The following is a 16,612-nucleotide window of genomic DNA, read 5'->3' as shown; positions in this document are numbered from 1 at the left end:
GGGTTGGAGAAAATGGGTGATGGGCATTGAGGAAGACACTTCTTGGGATGAGTACTGGGTGATGTATGTAAGTGATGAATCATGGAAATCTCCTGAAGCTAAGACTACATTGTATGTTGGCTAACTTGTGTGTGTGTGTGTGTGTGTGTGTGTGTGTGTGTGTATAATGCTGATTGACACAAATTTCTGTCTAAAGGCTCTACTAATTTATGTCCTCACCAACAGGAAATGGGGGTTTTAGTTTTGGTGGACAGTGGACAGCGTTAAGGCAAGTTCTGAGCTACTTAATTACATGAATACGGTCTGAAGTGTTGCAGGACCAGAATTCACTCAATAAACACTTTGAAAATACTTATCATCCACATGATTTCTGGACTCAAAGTGTATAACTTAGGAGAAGAAGTTATCTCTACATGAAAACCAAATCAACAAATACATGGTTTGCAAGATCTTTTCAAATGAGATTTTTAAGCAGTGGATGCTACAGGGATTCTCTGAGGCCTGGAGCCCCTGTCTAGGGGAGAATCAAAGGCAAGCTTTAGGGAGGAGGTGTGATGAAGAACTGGATCTTGAATAAGGCTAAGATTTCCATAGGTAGATATAGAGAGGAGAGTCTTGCAGTCCACGCTTGGAGAACAGTTTGGGTGACATTGGATGTAGGGAAGTGAATGGCATTGAGCGGGCGTTGAACGGAACTAAGGAATGGACTAGCTGGGATGTAAATCTGGGTGGTCTGCCTTCAGAGTCCATGCTTAAAACTACCAAGTGGCAGAGGAAGAGAAAAATAACTCATTCAATAGATAGTATCGTATAGCCTATTTTATTCTTTCCATAATAGAGTTTGCACATTTTTCCATGTCACACATATATCACTATTGTGGGATGGATGTACCATAATTTAGCTTGGACTGTATCAATGGCCATTTAGGAGGATCCCTATGTTTTACAATGACAAGTGAAGTCCTGATGAACTTTTTTGTTCATGAGTCTCTGAGCACACAGAAGCTAGATTTGGAACAGTGGGAAAGAGAAGAACTCTTCCCCTCTTGTTGGGTTTTCCTCTGTGGAGTCTGGACTTTGGAGCATAGATAGCTTTGAGGGGAGTCCTGGGTTGGGGCCTGGGATGGATTCCCCTGAGCCTTAACACAGACCTTGACTGGGACACAAGGTGAAGTTAAGGATGCTGTGACCTGGGAGCCAGAGGGCTGAGTCTCATTTTACTCTCATTTTGCTGTTGTCTTCCCTTAGCTTTAAAATCTTGTTTAAACATTCCAGCCTTGTATTGGCCCCACTGTGTGGCATTAATGGAAGAGTCTTATATCCATGGTCTGGTGTAAGCCCTAAAATAATTGAGCATCAACCATCCTAAACTAGGATGCTGTGTTAAGACCAAATAGCAAGAAGCCACTTAGGAGAAGGCTAGAAAAGGGGTTAGTCTGACTCTTCAGCTTAGTGCTAAGATTCTCTCCCTGTTGCTTGCCTCAGTGAGTCTAGACTTTGTGTTTATGGAGGGGAGGGACTTGGGTTGTAGGGGAAGCAACGGAGACACAGGGAAGTATTTGAGAAACATGGTCAAGAAAGGATCAACAGGACTTGGCACTAGAAACAAGGGAGAGAAGGAGTCCCAGGCTATTTTCTGGCATGGAGGCTGGGGAACTGGGAGAAGAGTGGAGGGTGAGAAACAGAAACAGTGAACTTGGAGGAATAACTGGTTTGGGGGAAAATGCTAAGTACAGTTGTTGCTATATTGAGTTTGAGGTCACAGTGGGGAATGTCATCGGAAAGTCACACCCTGCCTGGTTACTTGGGAGATTGAAAAATATTCACAAACAGACAAACACAAAACCTTATAGATCCTTAACATCCTCACCCCAAACCATCACCACAACCCACTCCTGGCCTTCTCCTTTACTTCCATGAACTCTCTGGGTCACCTGCCCCTCTCCAGATAGCTTCCTCCCTTCCCCATATGTCTAATTCTAAATATTCAGTCATCACCAATGCTCTCTGCCTACTCTGGCAGGAAAAATATCAGCTCCCTGTTCCAAATGCCCTCCCTCACTCCCCTAGAACTCTTGATGACGTGCTAGCATATTGTACTCCCTACTTATCTCTGATGGGCTTTGCTGAGCGTCCCTGGCCTTGTGTGTTCTCTCCCTGAGAATGAATGAAGTGACCTTGTAGTGACCATGCTTCCGACTTTAACTCTTGCTGTCCCCAAGAAGTCACAGAGAGCACAGCAGATCAAAACCTACCTTATCCTTCACCATTTCTATTCCTATCATGAGGCCTTTGCCTCGGACATCTCCAACAATCTCAAATTCATCCCGCAGCTCAGCAAGCTTCTGTAGCATGTAGGTGCCAACTTCTTGACTGTTTTCCTGTAGATTTTCTTCTTTAATCACCTGTTTAGAGAAAAGTCCCAAGTGGCCTTGCATTAAAAAAAAAAAGTTTTAAATTGACTGAGAAACACAGAACAGTAGATGTGCATGACTTTCTTTATGGAAACTTGACCAGACAAATGGAACCCAAAGTCTAGTGTGACCATGCCATGTACTACAAAACGATTTGCTGTAAGGTGTAAAAGAGTCTTGGTATGGGGAATACTTTCCCCAAACCCTTCTCATCTTCAGGGGTGGTTAAAAATTTAGGAAAGAATAGGGTGCCTGGGTGGCTCAGTCTTGAGGGTCTGACTCTTGATTTCGGCTCAGGTCAAAGTTCTGGGGTCATGGGATCAAGTCCCACATCGGGCTTTGCACTGAGTGTGGAGCCTGCTTAAGATTCTCTCTTTCTGTCTCTGTCTCTGTCTCTCTCTCTTTCTCTCCCTGTCACTTTGAGTTCTTCTTGCACTCTCTCTCTCAATTAAACAATTTTTTTAAATTTTATAAATTTAGGAAAGATAAAAGACATTTCTCAATGCAGTGTATAACACAGATTCCATAATCCTGAGGCTCATTATTGCCAGCTTCGCTGAGAACTGGGATACAGTGATTAAGAAGACAAACTCTCTGAGGAAAGATATGTCACAGGTTCTTGCCCCACTGGGAGATTACTGACCTTTGCTTCGTCAGCCCTCAGTCAGACACAGGCTGTCATTACCCAATTGTCCTGCCACAGGGCCTAGGCCTTGTGAGCTGAGGGGAGCTCTGTGAGGGCCCTGAAGATATAAAAATATTTTCACCTACTTCCACTCATGGCAGAGACCGTGATTCTTGACTACCCACGATATACTACATCTAGATTTAGCTGATAATAATTGCATGAATCCATGACTCTCGGTGTTTTTAACCTATTTGTTCACCTATACCCTCTCTACCTGGTCAAGGTGACACAACACTTTTAAAAAGTTGGCAATGTCTACAAAACAAAGTCAATGACACATTCCTGACTGCACTTTTTCATTTTGTGATTTTATTGTATTTGAAGATACTTTTTAATTAGCAAGGGAAGCTTTTACTTACTTATTTTTATTTAAAAATACTTAAACAAAATAAAAATACTTAAAAATTTTTTGAATAGGTGAATCATGTGCCTAGTTCAAAAATCAGTAGAGGGGCGCCTGGGTGGCTCAGTCGGTTAAGCTGCCGACTTCAGCTCAGGTCATGATCTCACGGTCTGTGAGTTCGAGCCCCGTGTCCGGCTCTGTGCTGACTGCTCAGAGCCTGGAGCCTGTTTTAGATTCTGTGTCTCCCTCTCTGTCTCACTGCCCCTTCCCCACTCGCACTTGTCTCTCTGTCTCTCTCTGAAAAATAAACATTAAAAAAATTTAAAAAAATCAGTAGAATAATTCTCATTGACCCCTGTCCCCCAGCCACCAAATTTCTCTACCCACAAACAACCACTGTTACCCATTTCTTGGACATTCTTTCAGTAATACCTGACACTTTCTTAAACAAGTGCTGTTGTGCATATCAGCAAGGGCACTTAACAGATAAGATACCAGGGAAAATCAATGGAGTAGGGCTGAACAACAGCTAAATTACGTAGTTTGTCCCATAAAACTCAGTTTCTTGTTAGTCTTTCAGCTGATAACTGTACAAAAAAAGGAAGGAAGAACATATAAAGAAAAGGACCAAAATTAACCTGAAGTCAAAGATGGCAGTTGGTAACTATCCATCAAATAACAGAAATATAAAAAGGAAATGCCAGTGTTACCAGCTAGCTAGCTTTTCTTATATTTCCTAGGCATGTGAGATGTATTATGTATTATTTTGTATCTAATACTTCAAGCATCCCAAATAGATCTTAAAAAGGGGGTGAAGGGGCAGAATAAACAGTGGAAATCTAAATTTGTGGAGTGGTAATGAACTCTTCACGTTAATAATGGGATGTCATAGAGTTTGGATAATGTGTCTCTGGTGCTGAAGTAGTCATTTTGTGAAATGAGAGGAATGACGTGGCTGCTGGAACATACCTCAAGCACGGCTGATCCAATGGCACAGGCCATGGGGCTCCCTCCAAAGGTGTTGAAATGATACATGCATTTAGCCAGAGACTTGGCTATCTCTAGAGGGGGAGAATGAAAAGTGGACAAAGAGTGACACATTCCTATCTACAATCTCCCACCACATCACTTGAATTATATTTACTATCATGTCATATTAATAATATGTTTCATGGCATCGAATCCAATTCATTCTTCATTCACCAGATAGTGGATGTTATGAATGGGATTATGTGTGTGTCCTTGCCCCCCCCCCCCCCCCCAAACTCCTCTTCCTATGTGAAAGCCCTACTCCCATTGTGAATGTATTTGGAGATAGGGCCTTTAGGGAAGTAATCAAGGTTAAATGAAATCATAAGGGTGGGGCCCTCATAATACTGGTGTCTTTATAAGAAGAAAAAGAGACACCAGAGCGCTCTCTCTCTCTCAGAGGAAAAGGACTTGCAAGTACACAGCAAGAAGTTGGCCATCTGCAAGAGAGATTTCACCAGAAGCCAACTTTGCTGGCACCTTGATCTTGGACTTGAGCTTCCATAACTATGAGAAAATAAATATCTGCTGTTTAATTCCCTCAGCGTGTGGTGTTATGTTATGGTAGCCCCAGATGACCAATCCACTTACTCCGTGGATAAGGAAAAATTGCTTATTTACTGAATTAGAAGTGTGATAACAAAATCTTTAATGTGTTGTGTGAATTCAAAAGTACTTTAACACTTGATTTATGGGAATTTACATGGGACCTTCACTTGGTTACCCTCTTTTCTGTATTATAGTCTTGGTTTCAATCTTTAAAAAACCTCGCATCGAGGTTTTAGTAACATAATTCCTGGATTGTTTCAGGGTGAGCATATATTTGGTTCATTACATTTCCCTTTCTACATCCACATTTTAGTACCTAGAACAGGGAGAAACTTAGCATGTCTGACTCCATGTTGTTTCTATTCCCCTTGCTGCTGTAACCTGTATCTTAGAAATTTCTGCTTCACTCTGCCAGTAGGCATGTTAATCATAGAAGGAATTTTGCTTATAGCTGAGATTTGCAAAGACTCCTTTTTTGTTTTTTCACTGGAAACCTACATCACTTGAGGAGATAAGGAAGTGCAGACAGAAATGACTATGCTATGTTCAAGATTTACAGGAATGGCATGACCAGATTCCTGTAGGCAAAGATCAAATGATCAAAGACAAAGAGTTATAAGACCTCTTCAGATGTCTATAGACATCAGTCACCTTTGTCTTCCCCCTTTTGCTAACAAACAAGAAGTCTGAACATTGACCCGAGTGGAGAAGTTTCTTTAGGATGATAAGCCACCATCCTCTCAGTTTGTTGGCTTTTCTGACCCCAACATCTGGCCACTCAAATGACTGGTTTGCCAGGCAGCGAGCATACCAACTTGGACTCAGTATCATACCTTTATTCATTCAATAAAACAGCGAGATATCACAGGGTACTTAATTATCCTTTAGTATCGCTGAAGCGGATACTACTGGTGGAAAAACGGAAAAATTTAAAGATTTTTAACAATAAACAATTCATAAAAACCATTTTCTGTAAAACCTCACCAACATTGAAAATATGGCTCATTCTTGTATTCGCTTTATAGAATATTCTGGCTAAGTGAGAGTGTACTGCATTTGTCTGTTTTGTTGATGAGACGTAAACAGAAACCTGTCACTCTGGACCTTGAGTTTATAACATATTGGCGTAGTTAGGCCAAGTAAGAGTCTCCTTCAGAATAAGACTCCTCTGGAAATTTCAGTTAGCTCCAGGTTGGTTAAAAAGGATCTCTTGTGTGGGATTTGTTTTTGTGGTACGGTTGCTGATACCTTGTCAGTGCGCAAGAACCTTGCGCTTCATTGTGGGGGTAGGAGAATTCATCTTCCCTACAGCAAGATCACAAAGGGATGGCATTCTTCCATCTCTTCCACAGTCTGACAGGCTGTTTCTCATGATCATTGCTAGGGAAATGCATGTGTAGTTCCCATCGCTGTCTTCAACCCACAGAAATTCCCAACCACGTGTTTTCTGCCGTCACTGTTACAGGAAACCCAGAAGCAAATGCAGCCTGCCCATAGGCTCTACCTGGAGTTGTCACAACTGCTGCCATGGGAAAGCCATTTCCAATCCCTTTAGCCATGGTGACAATATCCGGCAGGATGTCGTGGGTTTGGAAGCCCCAGAAGTGAGAGCCCAGCCTTCCAAATCCCGTCTGCACCTGATAGAAACAGATCCAAAATCATTTGAAACGTTTCAAGTAATGCTGGCTTTTCTGACTCTGGTCTCTTCCCTTTCCTCCGCTTCTTCTTAAGTATCATCATTGCCGGCCATCATCTTCACCATCTTTGTACAAACATGGACACAGCACTTAATCTGGGTCTGAGCTTTTAGTTACCAGAAACTGTTTACTAGGTTTTTGGATTTTGGATCCCCAGTGCTACACGTTTCGTTATTAAGATGAATGCTGTTAGGCTGGTTTATACTATTTTGGCAAATCGAAGTTGAAAACTTGGTTATGAGGTGAAGTTCTCTATGTGGGTTTTGAACTGTCCCTGATGCAATCCGTAATGGGAATTTAAAAAGTGTGTTGACTGATAGCATGTCACCTGTGATGACAGCATCAGCTGTGCCTGTTAGCCACTTATTTGATAGGCTTCATTTTGGATATTTGAGTTCTGTGCTTGTTAAAGTTCTATACTTGTTAATCTACTAACCAACCAGTCAATTAGCAAAAGCTTCATTATCTTGGGTTGCAGAGGAAGGTTTAAAAAGTTTTCTCCCTATGCCTTTCCTGTCCTGGCTGCCCTACACCACACTTATTCCACAGCCACTCACCTCATCCGCGATGCACACACCTTCCCGCTCTCGCACCAACTTGAAGGCTTCCTTTAGAAACCCCTTTGGGTACTGAACAACTCCATTCACCCCCTGCAAAAGACCAAACCAAGGAGTCCTATAACAACAGCATAGCCCTTTGAAAAGAGTTGAAAGAAAGAAAGAAAAAAAGAAAGAAAGAAAGATCATTATCATCATTAGCATTAGTAATACTAGCAATTTTTAAAATGGTCTTTAGAACTGTTCCAACAATGTGTGAAGAGAGGGGCCATTACTCTTATGCCAAGCCTTTTGGGAAAAGGATGCAAATGTTTATTCTCTTCTGAGATTGGAAACAAAGTAGATTAAAGGGATTTGGTAACACTGAAGAAAATCACCCCAGGGCAGTGTGGGTATTAAAGCAACTAAACATTGGTGGGGTTTCCTTTTGTTTAGAATTTTAGGAATTCAATAGTTTCATCTATCTTTTCAGCTGGGCAATGCAGGAGACAGTTTTTGAAGGTCAGTTGAAAATCAGGGCCCTTCGGGGCACCTGGGTGGCTCAGTCGGTTAAGCATCTGACTTCAGCTCAGGTCACGATCTCACGGTCCGTGAGTTCGAGCCCCACGTCGGGCTCTGGGCCGATGGCTCAGAGCCTGGAGCCTGCTTCCGATTCTGTGTCTCCCTCTCTCTCTGCCCCTCCCCCGTTCATGCTCTGTCTCTCTCTGTCTCAAAAATAAATAAATGTTAAAAAAAAAATTAAAAAAAAAAAAAGAAAATCAGGGCCCTTCTCTTTCAAGGGGACTGAGAGAATTAATTGAATTTGGAGAGAGACATGGCAATGGTCACCTAAATATTTTGGAATTCTCTAGAATGTATGAATGTATGAATTAAAATTCTCTGATAATTTAAGCCCAATTAACGTCTAAGGTCAATATACCCACTTGAATTGGCTCTGCAAAAAATCCAGCAATTGATTTGGCCACAGAAGTGTTCAGAGTATCTTTGAACTGTTCAATATACTGGTCTCTTGCTTGGCAGCAGTCTGCGAAGAACAATAAAAACCACAAACAAACAAACAAGCAAAACATAGCATTTGAAGACGTAAGAATGACATTCAGAAGAATGGGAAGAGCACAGAAAAAAAGAATATCCGATGAGTAAATTGACTAGAATCTTTACAATACAGTAAACAGGATATGAGGGTATAAATTTCTGAAGGGTGAACTTTCTTTCAGAACAACCTGTACTTTGGTTTGAGCAGAGAGACGAGGATAGTTGTAAGGCATAAATGAACCACTTCAGTCATGTCCATCTGGGGGAAAAATGCCCCAAAGTGTCATTGAGTCTGATATACACAGCTGTTTCACCTAAGGATACCATCTTCTCAAAGGGGTAGATTTAATTCAGTTGTAATTGGGGAGTGGATTTAATCTATTTGATAATAACTCTACCTTTTATTGCCACTTAATCTGATGTACAATTTTAAAGCTACAAAGCGTCTCAATCTTTCGAGATAATAAATATGGTTACAGAAGAATTAGAATCCAGTCTAAAGAGGAATGCACTGGAGCCGGATAAATTCCATCCATGGTAGCAAAGGAGAGGAAGCCTTCTCTGGAATACTAAGGGTCCCAGATCTATGGCATCCATACGTGACTGAAACTTCAGAATTTTTACCCACACCTCTAATTTGATTCTAAACAGCACCACACAGTTTCTGAACTTAAACTCGTATCCTTGAACAGCAGGAGAAGCACAGAGGGAGATGTGGATGTGACGGACGCCCTGGGCCCAGTAACCATGAGAGCAATTTGAGAGGTGAGTCACCACACACCATCCTAGTGCTTGCTTAGACGCATGGACACAGACCTGTCTCCTGAAGTGGAGAGATTAGGGACAGAAAATATCCGTCATCGTCATCAAAACTGAAGCATAAATATATTTTATACTTCAGCTTTTCATTTAAAACTGGAAAAAACACTACCTGGCCCCAAACATGTTTTAAGGTACATGTGATGTTTGGGAAAACTCGCGTGGCTAGGTTAGTTGGAATTAGGGGCTGGAAGTGTGAAGAAAGAAGGAAGGAAAAGGACACCAAATCCAGAAAGCATATTTTTAGCATCGCTTATGTTGCTTGAGGAGAGGATATACTGGACAAGTAAACCCACGCTTGTAGAGAGTCCATTTTTTAGTTTTTATTAAGGCAGAGAGCCTGGGATGACTCTAAAGGATGGATCACATATGAAAAGAAATAATTTGGAAATTTAGCACGCCCATCTGTAAGGAGAGAGGGGGGAGCATGAAGCAAAGTCAACCCCGATGGCTGACATCTGGCCAAAACCAAACTGAGAGCAGGCTTTGCGTGAACCTGTGATAGACCTTTCATGATTTGTCCCCCGCTTGCCCACGAGTTCAGTGATGAGAGGGGTCACCTCCTGTAATCAGCTGTTTACTTCATTTCACATTTACTTCCTGAGCTCATTGATGTAACTCCAGGTCAGGCTGCCTCTGGAGAGAGACATGGTGCGGTGGCATCACCATGACAATGAGGGTGTAATGAGTGGATGTTCCCCTGTATACCATTCAAACAACTGAGTGGAGATGGAGAGTTTTTATTTTAGCTGGTGGTATAGAAACAGTTAAATAGAGTGAAGAGCCAAGGAAGAACAATGTTTCAGGAAAAGGAAGCTCATCTTGCAAAAGGTGAAGAACAATGACATGACGAGGACGAGGTCTGGGGCATTGTGGGGCGGTGGGCTTTGGGAGGTGGATGTCATCACAGCTTCCGTCCTAAATTCAGGGCCCGGAATGAACACTTGGCAAGACAAAATCCCGGCAAAAGGATAGAGGAAGGTGATGTAATCTACCACAGAAACATCTACATCAGCTTCACAACCTGGACTCCTGCTTATGCCCATGTGGGCAATGATGACCTAATCCTGAACTGAAAGGACTTCCACCAAGATTGGTACCCGTAAGCGCCCAGTGAACGCACCCTAAGAGGAACGGAGAACCGGAATCTTCTACACTCAAAGTACTTTACGAGCTGGGTTGCATTTGCAAACATGTGACTACACCTTTTTGCAACAAAGACCAAACACTGCGCAGTTCCCCAAAGTGCTGGAGGAGTGTGAAGTCTCTTTTCGTATTGCAATTCTGTTTGAATACATGTATCAGTTGTGTCTCTTGAGGATGTGAGTTAAGAAAACAGCTGACTTCAGATATGCCAAAGACAACAGTTCAGAGGAGCAGAAGGGTATGTCTGTCACTATCATTAAGCCTCCGGAGGCCACTGGAGAGATGACCATGGGGTTCTAGTATTTTCAAATTGGCCTAAGCAGAGAAAGCCTCGAAGAGGGAGGAGGCAGAGAGGATGGAGAAAGGCAGGGACACAGAGTAGGGACGGAAGGAGATGGCCAGCTCTTGAGTGCTTCTGCTTGCTAGGCTCTCTGCTGCCCGCGTTGTGGTCAGATTGAGGTCGATGAGGTGCATGAAACCGAGTTTAGTTCTCGATGCCATCCAGGTAGGATATGTGGGTCCGGCTCTACAGGTACCCTTGGTATTGCTATTATCTGCCTTTCTGTACCCAAAACTCTCCTCTCTTGATCTCATGAAGCCTTGTAGTGAGGGGTTGGGGGCAGCTGCTGCCATCTGTATCTTACAAATGAGAAAGCCGAGGTGACAGATGGAGCCTTTGCTTGCAGCTGAACCAGCTGGGGCTGGGAGTGGAATCCAGGTCTCCTGACTTCGTGGGTCCCCTCGATCCTGGCCAGAACAGGAATTATTTTTAAGCCTGGGTTAATCCTGCTGGCAAGCCAGTGTGAACAGGGGTGGCCATAGGTAGGGAGCAGTGGTTTGGAGTCAGAAGGCTTGGGGTCAAGTCCTACCTCTGCTGCCTCTCAGGTGTGGACCTTGGTTTCCCGATTTTTTAAAGTGGAGAGGGGAGGGTTTTTTTTTTAATATAGCTTTAAATTTCCTTAGAGTTTTAAGTTCTGTGACCATGGCATCCTATTTCAATGCTCATTCTTTTATCCCCCTGTCTCCATTTTGCCATTATCCTATCTGAATTTTAAGGTGACTGTGAATCTTCTTTCTTCCTTTCAAAGCTGATTTCTAAGACTTCCATTTGCATTTTTTCAACCCGAGTGACTCAAAACTGTTCCATTAAGCGTCTTGGGCAGAAGTATTGAGCTCTTTCTTTCAGCACTACTTAGAAGCAGCTATTCCGAGGTCCTGAACTGTGCCAACAAGCACAGGGGAGACTGCTGATTAGCAGAGAATTGCTGCTTCCATCCCTCCCCTCTGGTAAGAATAGGTAGAGAATGCAAATATAAATGCGGTTGGTAAATGGGAACTCTCCTTTTGAGAATGCCTTTAAAACATTTGCCAGAGATGTCTACAGACTTTGGCAATGGCTTTAAGTTTTGACAGATGCCCTCATTTTGGCTGGCATTCTGAGTCCCTTGGGGGAACTTCCTGACAGGAGTTTTGAAACGGCTGAAAGTATTCTTTTCCCTCTCCCCCTCCTCCTTTGGGAATTGGTAAACAATCCCACCAACCTTGTTCTCTTTTCAAGCTGATAGCAGAGCTATTGCTAACAGAGCTGACGGAACTCCTTTAATGAAGTATCAAGTGGGAGTTTGTTTAGCTTGGCTCTGATGGCCAGAGATGCTCCCCTCACAGCCAGAGAGCACAGCGGTAGTAGGCATGATGCATGTTGACGCTACGAGGCCTTGCTTTCCAGTTTTGTTTCCTTTGGCTCTTCCCTTTTCCATTGGGTCAAATCTGTTCACTGAGTAACGGTTCGGCCTTTCTTGGTTTCGTCACCCACCCTCCCGGCCACCCCGCACCCCCCTCCCTGCCCAGTTGAACCTGGTGCACAGCTGCATTTTCTAATTGTTTGCACTGGAGAATCTCGGCAGTGGCTTCCTCCCCAGGGGCCCCGGAAAACATCTGGGCACATTGTCTGCAAATGACAAAAGAAGGCATTTGGCAAAACTGTGAGGACAAGACACATATGATACCAGTCAGGATAGGAGGGCTTCTTAATTTGATATTGAGATTCCTCCCATACTCCTCTCCCACTTAGGACAAAAACCTAATACTTTGGTTTGAAAAGATAATTTTTTCTTAGAAACCAGTTATGTGGGCACTTTACAAAGGAAACTGACTTCAGTGCCAGCCTGGAAACAACTTGCTCAAGAGTTATATGGGTAAGGGCATCTGAAAGAATAGGAATAATTAGGTATCTGATTTGATGTTCAGGTGGGTACAGCAAGTGAGAACAAAAGGTGAGTACAAGGATGGGTCTGTAGAAATCTTATGCATTCGAGGCTCTGAGAACTAATCTCAATGCATTTATTTGCGGTTTACCTGATTTTATTTTCAAGCAAAGCGAGTTGTAAAAATCCCTGTAATTAATTGCTCAGAGTCTGAAGGCCTTTCTACTAAAGGTTTCCTCCAAGGGGGCTTTGGTTCAAGTAAGTAAAATTTGGCCCCTGATGAATGATATTCTTCATATGCGTTTCTGATCCTGATACTGGGAAAATCTGATCAGTCATACCACGTGCAGAGCAGACTTTAGAGAAACCAGACCAAAATCTCAAAACTCACTGATTGGCAGCCCAGCCCACTGGGGAGCTCCATCCTGAAGGGCCCTACGTTTGTCAAGCCAAGTGTGTATGGACTGCACCCATGGTAGGCACCTCTGCAGAGAAGAAACAGTGAGAAGATGGGGTCAGGTTCAGTTTTCTTTGATTGCTGGCCTGTGGACTATTGTGTAGGACAAAAGAGAAGATCCGTGAAGCCTATGGAGACAACATAGAACACCATTAATGTGTAACTCCAATGATTTCTAAGAAACCTTCTGAGCCTATGCCAGGAGAATTTACTTATTTGTCTTTTCTGATGGTGTCATAGACATGAAATTGTGAAAGGAAGATCTGGAGAGTATCTGGGCAAGAACTCTGACCTTGGCACCTGCCCTACTTAGTCACTCTTAAGCAAAGAGACTCATCTTTTAGCAACACGTCTGGAATTATATTCAATGAGTATTATTCTTTTAAGCAGTCACCTTGAGAAACCAAATATTTGTTCTGTGATGTCGCTGTCATGCAAATGCCTCATGAGCCACTTTATCTGGTGTATAAAAAAACAACAACACAGGTTTTGTTTCTTTTTGAACCTGAAACTACCACAGTTAGTATAAATCATTCTGATCACCCATCTTGGCTTCAAATGGGTTTTGATAATTCTCAAATCAAAATCACCCTTAAATGAGGATTTAGGATTATTAAGGCTATTCAAAAGGATGGTCATCTATCTTGAAAGAGAAAACACAACTGTGTGTTGAACCCTAGCAACACATGTCCACTTTGAATAGATCAATACTTATCTGGATATGTATATTCTGGGAGGTTTATTTGGGTAAAACATCAGTCACATTTTTTATTGCCATATTTCTTTGACAGTAAATGTTTCCTTATGCCTATAGTTACTGTGGGGCATATTATATGGAATGTGCAGTATTGGATGTGCTGTGGTCATCAGATCTTCTTTGGAAATGAGACAGAATCTATGGCCAGACAGGTAAAAGAATGGGACTATCTCTTCATTCCATGTACTTTTACTATAAGTCACCCTCTGACATAAACCTTATTAAAAGATAATGCTTGAAAGTGCTATACAGGGGCACCTGGGTGGCTCAGGTAGTTAAGCATCAGACTTTGGCTCAGTACGTGATCTTATGGTTCGTGAGTTTGAGCCCCACATCAGTTGTCCGCTGTCAGTACAAAGCCCACTTCAGATCCTCTGTCTCCCTCTCTGCCGCTCCCCATCTCATGCTCTCTCTCTGTCTCAAAAATAAATAAACATTAAAAAAGGTGTTATATAAAATTACCCAAAGGAAGAAACTGCAAACAAAATGCTAAGTTTTCTATTGTTTTTAATGCTAATATAGCTACCAAGGGTTTATAATTAATCTGTTACATTGTCAATTTTCAAAAGTCACCCAGAGAAGTAGAAATATACAGGTTCAATATGTATCCTCTGAACTTAGGGAGGAGAAGAGGTGAAAATTTGGTGCCACTGGCACTAGGAAGTAAGTAGAGGGCTCCTGATCATAAGCAGAGATGAAAATGTGTCCACTGTCATATGGTAGAGCCGTGAGCATCTACGCATATAGACCAGTTATTCACCACTTGGCATATATCGTGGTCAATACCACACCTTCAGAGTCCAAAAACTGTCAAATGACCATCTATTTAATTTTATCAGATGATCTATGACATAAGTAGTACTCCAAGCTGTTTACCCTTGTCAGGGACCCCAGTCAGGGACCCCTACCTTGAATGAGGCCAGTTTAGATGGGGTTTTCCAGTCATAAAATTCATTTCACTGATACTGCTCTAAAATCAGAATGTCACTCCCGGGAAAGCGCCCCTCCACCTTCCCCATGCTATATTTTAAAGACGCGCATTTAGTATTGGGGTAAGTCAATGTTATCAAAGTTGAATATTCCAAGGTGTGATTACCTGAAAGAAATAAGGTCTGTGCGATTTGTGTGTGCTCTGGCCATCAGCATGGCTAGGTCATTGGCTTCGGAGCCACTGTTCACAAAGAAAATGACCTGGAGGGAAACAGAAGACACAAGGCCTCATACATTAATTTATGTCCTTCTTCCCCAATTAATGCAAAATTGCTAAGACTGTGTCCCAGCCTCTAATTAGGAAGGAGGGTTCCTTTCAGAAAAGCAGCTCTATCACTCAAGTACTATATTAATTCTACAGCTTTTCAGTGAGCAGCTGCTAAGTGCTAAAGATACAAAACTGGCTAAGGATTGTCCCAGTTGTGAAACTTCTCGACTTTCACTGGCTTTATTCAATGCTCTACAAAATGCCAAGATGGGGAGACCCGCTGAAGGGTATGTAGTGGTTAGTGGGTGAGTGGATCTGAGGACCAGGTTGCTTAGCTCCTGAACCACAACCACCCGACAGGGTTCTGAAGGCTTGGACAAGGCAGGCTCCCTGGTCCTGTAGCCCCAGAGGATGTCTCTGCTTGTCTGTTTGGTGTGTGTGAATGTTGAGAGAACAAGCGAACACACAAAACACGAAGCTCCTCTTGGCTAAAAGAAAGGGGAGAACTGAAGGGAACTGGGTCCTCTGGGCTCGGGGCCTGGGGAGCATGAGCTTGTGTCCTTGCTGATGTCCCTGCTTCTGCGCCTCTGTGAGCATGACTGGGCTGGACTTAGGTTGCCTCTAGCCCAGCTTTCTTCATCTCTTGCAGAGGGTGAAGTAGATAGAGAAGCTATAGTAAGAAAAACCAATACCAGGTACTGGGCACTATACGTAATTATATATAGTACTATATTTACATGTTATACATCTATATTATATATATCTACAGGTACTATATATATTCTTATATATATATACTAACTTATTGAATCCTGAAGTGCAAATCTTGGCCGACATTTTAACATCTCAATTCAGTTAAAAACCAGTCATTTCTGATGCAGAAAAACATCTCGTTTAGCAAAAAAATGTCTAAGTGCATCTTAGAGCAAATGAACTGAACAGGATATTAATTTTATCAAAAAATGGCTCCACTTTGGGGGCGCCTGCGTGGCTCAGTTGGTTAAGTGTCTTACTCTTGATTTCGGCTCAGGTCACGATCTCGTGGTTCGTGAGATCTAGCCCCACGTCGGGCTCTGCGCTGATAGCCCAGAGCCTGCTAGGGATTCTCTCTCTCCCTCTCTCTCTGTCCCTCCCTTCCTAGTGCTCTCTTCATCTCTCTCAAAAATCAATAAATAAACATAAAAAAATTGGCTCCACTCTATAACAGGAGACATACAAATGAATTCGTAGAGGAGCCCTGGAGCAAAGAGATGAAAACCTCTTGAGGAACATAGAGGACAGTGTCCATAAAGGAGGGCTGGGGCTTCTGCTAAGTGATTTTGCAGAGATGTGGCAGTGAGGAGAACTTCGAGAAGAGGCAGAGGCTTGGAGGTGATGAGTGAACACTGGCTGGCTTCACCAGCAATTCATAGTTCCCGCTTTCTCCTCGATTGCTCTCAGAAATGGCTATTAGCTCGCTATTTCAGATGTTCGATTCGTGGACCAAATTCCCTGTTCATATTCCTGCTTCCTCGGGAAGCTCTCCTGGGGTCATGAGACCCCTGTTCCTTTAAGCTGGGATCATCATACCTTTAGAGGCTCTGGAAGAAGTGCCAAAAGCTTCTCTGCGAACTCATGGGTTGGAGAGTGGAAAAAGAGGGCGCTTGTGTGCCACAGGCGTCCAAGCTGCTTTTGTGCCACTGCGTTCACCTTCCTGGATAAACACAAGAGCTGAGTTCC

At 42.8% G+C, this 16,612-nt stretch overlaps 1 protein-coding gene across 1 annotated transcript in view; it reads right to left on the bottom strand.

The window, feature by feature from the left end:
- The window catches only part of AGXT2 (alanine--glyoxylate aminotransferase 2), a 42,766-nt gene that overhangs the window by 17,191 nt on the left and 8,963 nt on the right, over window positions 1-16,612 (bottom strand). The window contains exons 4-12 of the mRNA XM_049648919.1: window positions 16,463-16,586; window positions 14,792-14,886; window positions 12,873-12,966; window positions 12,132-12,225; window positions 8,201-8,301; window positions 7,278-7,370; window positions 6,528-6,660; window positions 4,415-4,506; window positions 2,256-2,405 (exon numbers count right to left, since the gene is read on the bottom strand). Of these exons, the coding sequence (XP_049504876.1) occupies window positions 2,256-2,405; window positions 4,415-4,506; window positions 6,528-6,660; window positions 7,278-7,370; window positions 8,201-8,301; window positions 12,132-12,225; window positions 12,873-12,966; window positions 14,792-14,886; window positions 16,463-16,586 (976 nt within the window). The remainder of the gene's footprint in view (window positions 1-2,255; window positions 2,406-4,414; window positions 4,507-6,527; window positions 6,661-7,277; window positions 7,371-8,200; window positions 8,302-12,131; window positions 12,226-12,872; window positions 12,967-14,791; window positions 14,887-16,462; window positions 16,587-16,612) is intronic.

This window comes from Panthera uncia (assembly GCF_023721935.1).
Source record: "Panthera uncia isolate 11264 chromosome A1 unlocalized genomic scaffold, Puncia_PCG_1.0 HiC_scaffold_17, whole genome shotgun sequence".
NCBI lineage: Eukaryota > Metazoa > Chordata > Mammalia > Carnivora > Felidae > Panthera > Panthera uncia.
Note: the sequence above shows the minus strand (reverse complement) of the source record. Positions and strands in the feature narration are given on the sequence as shown.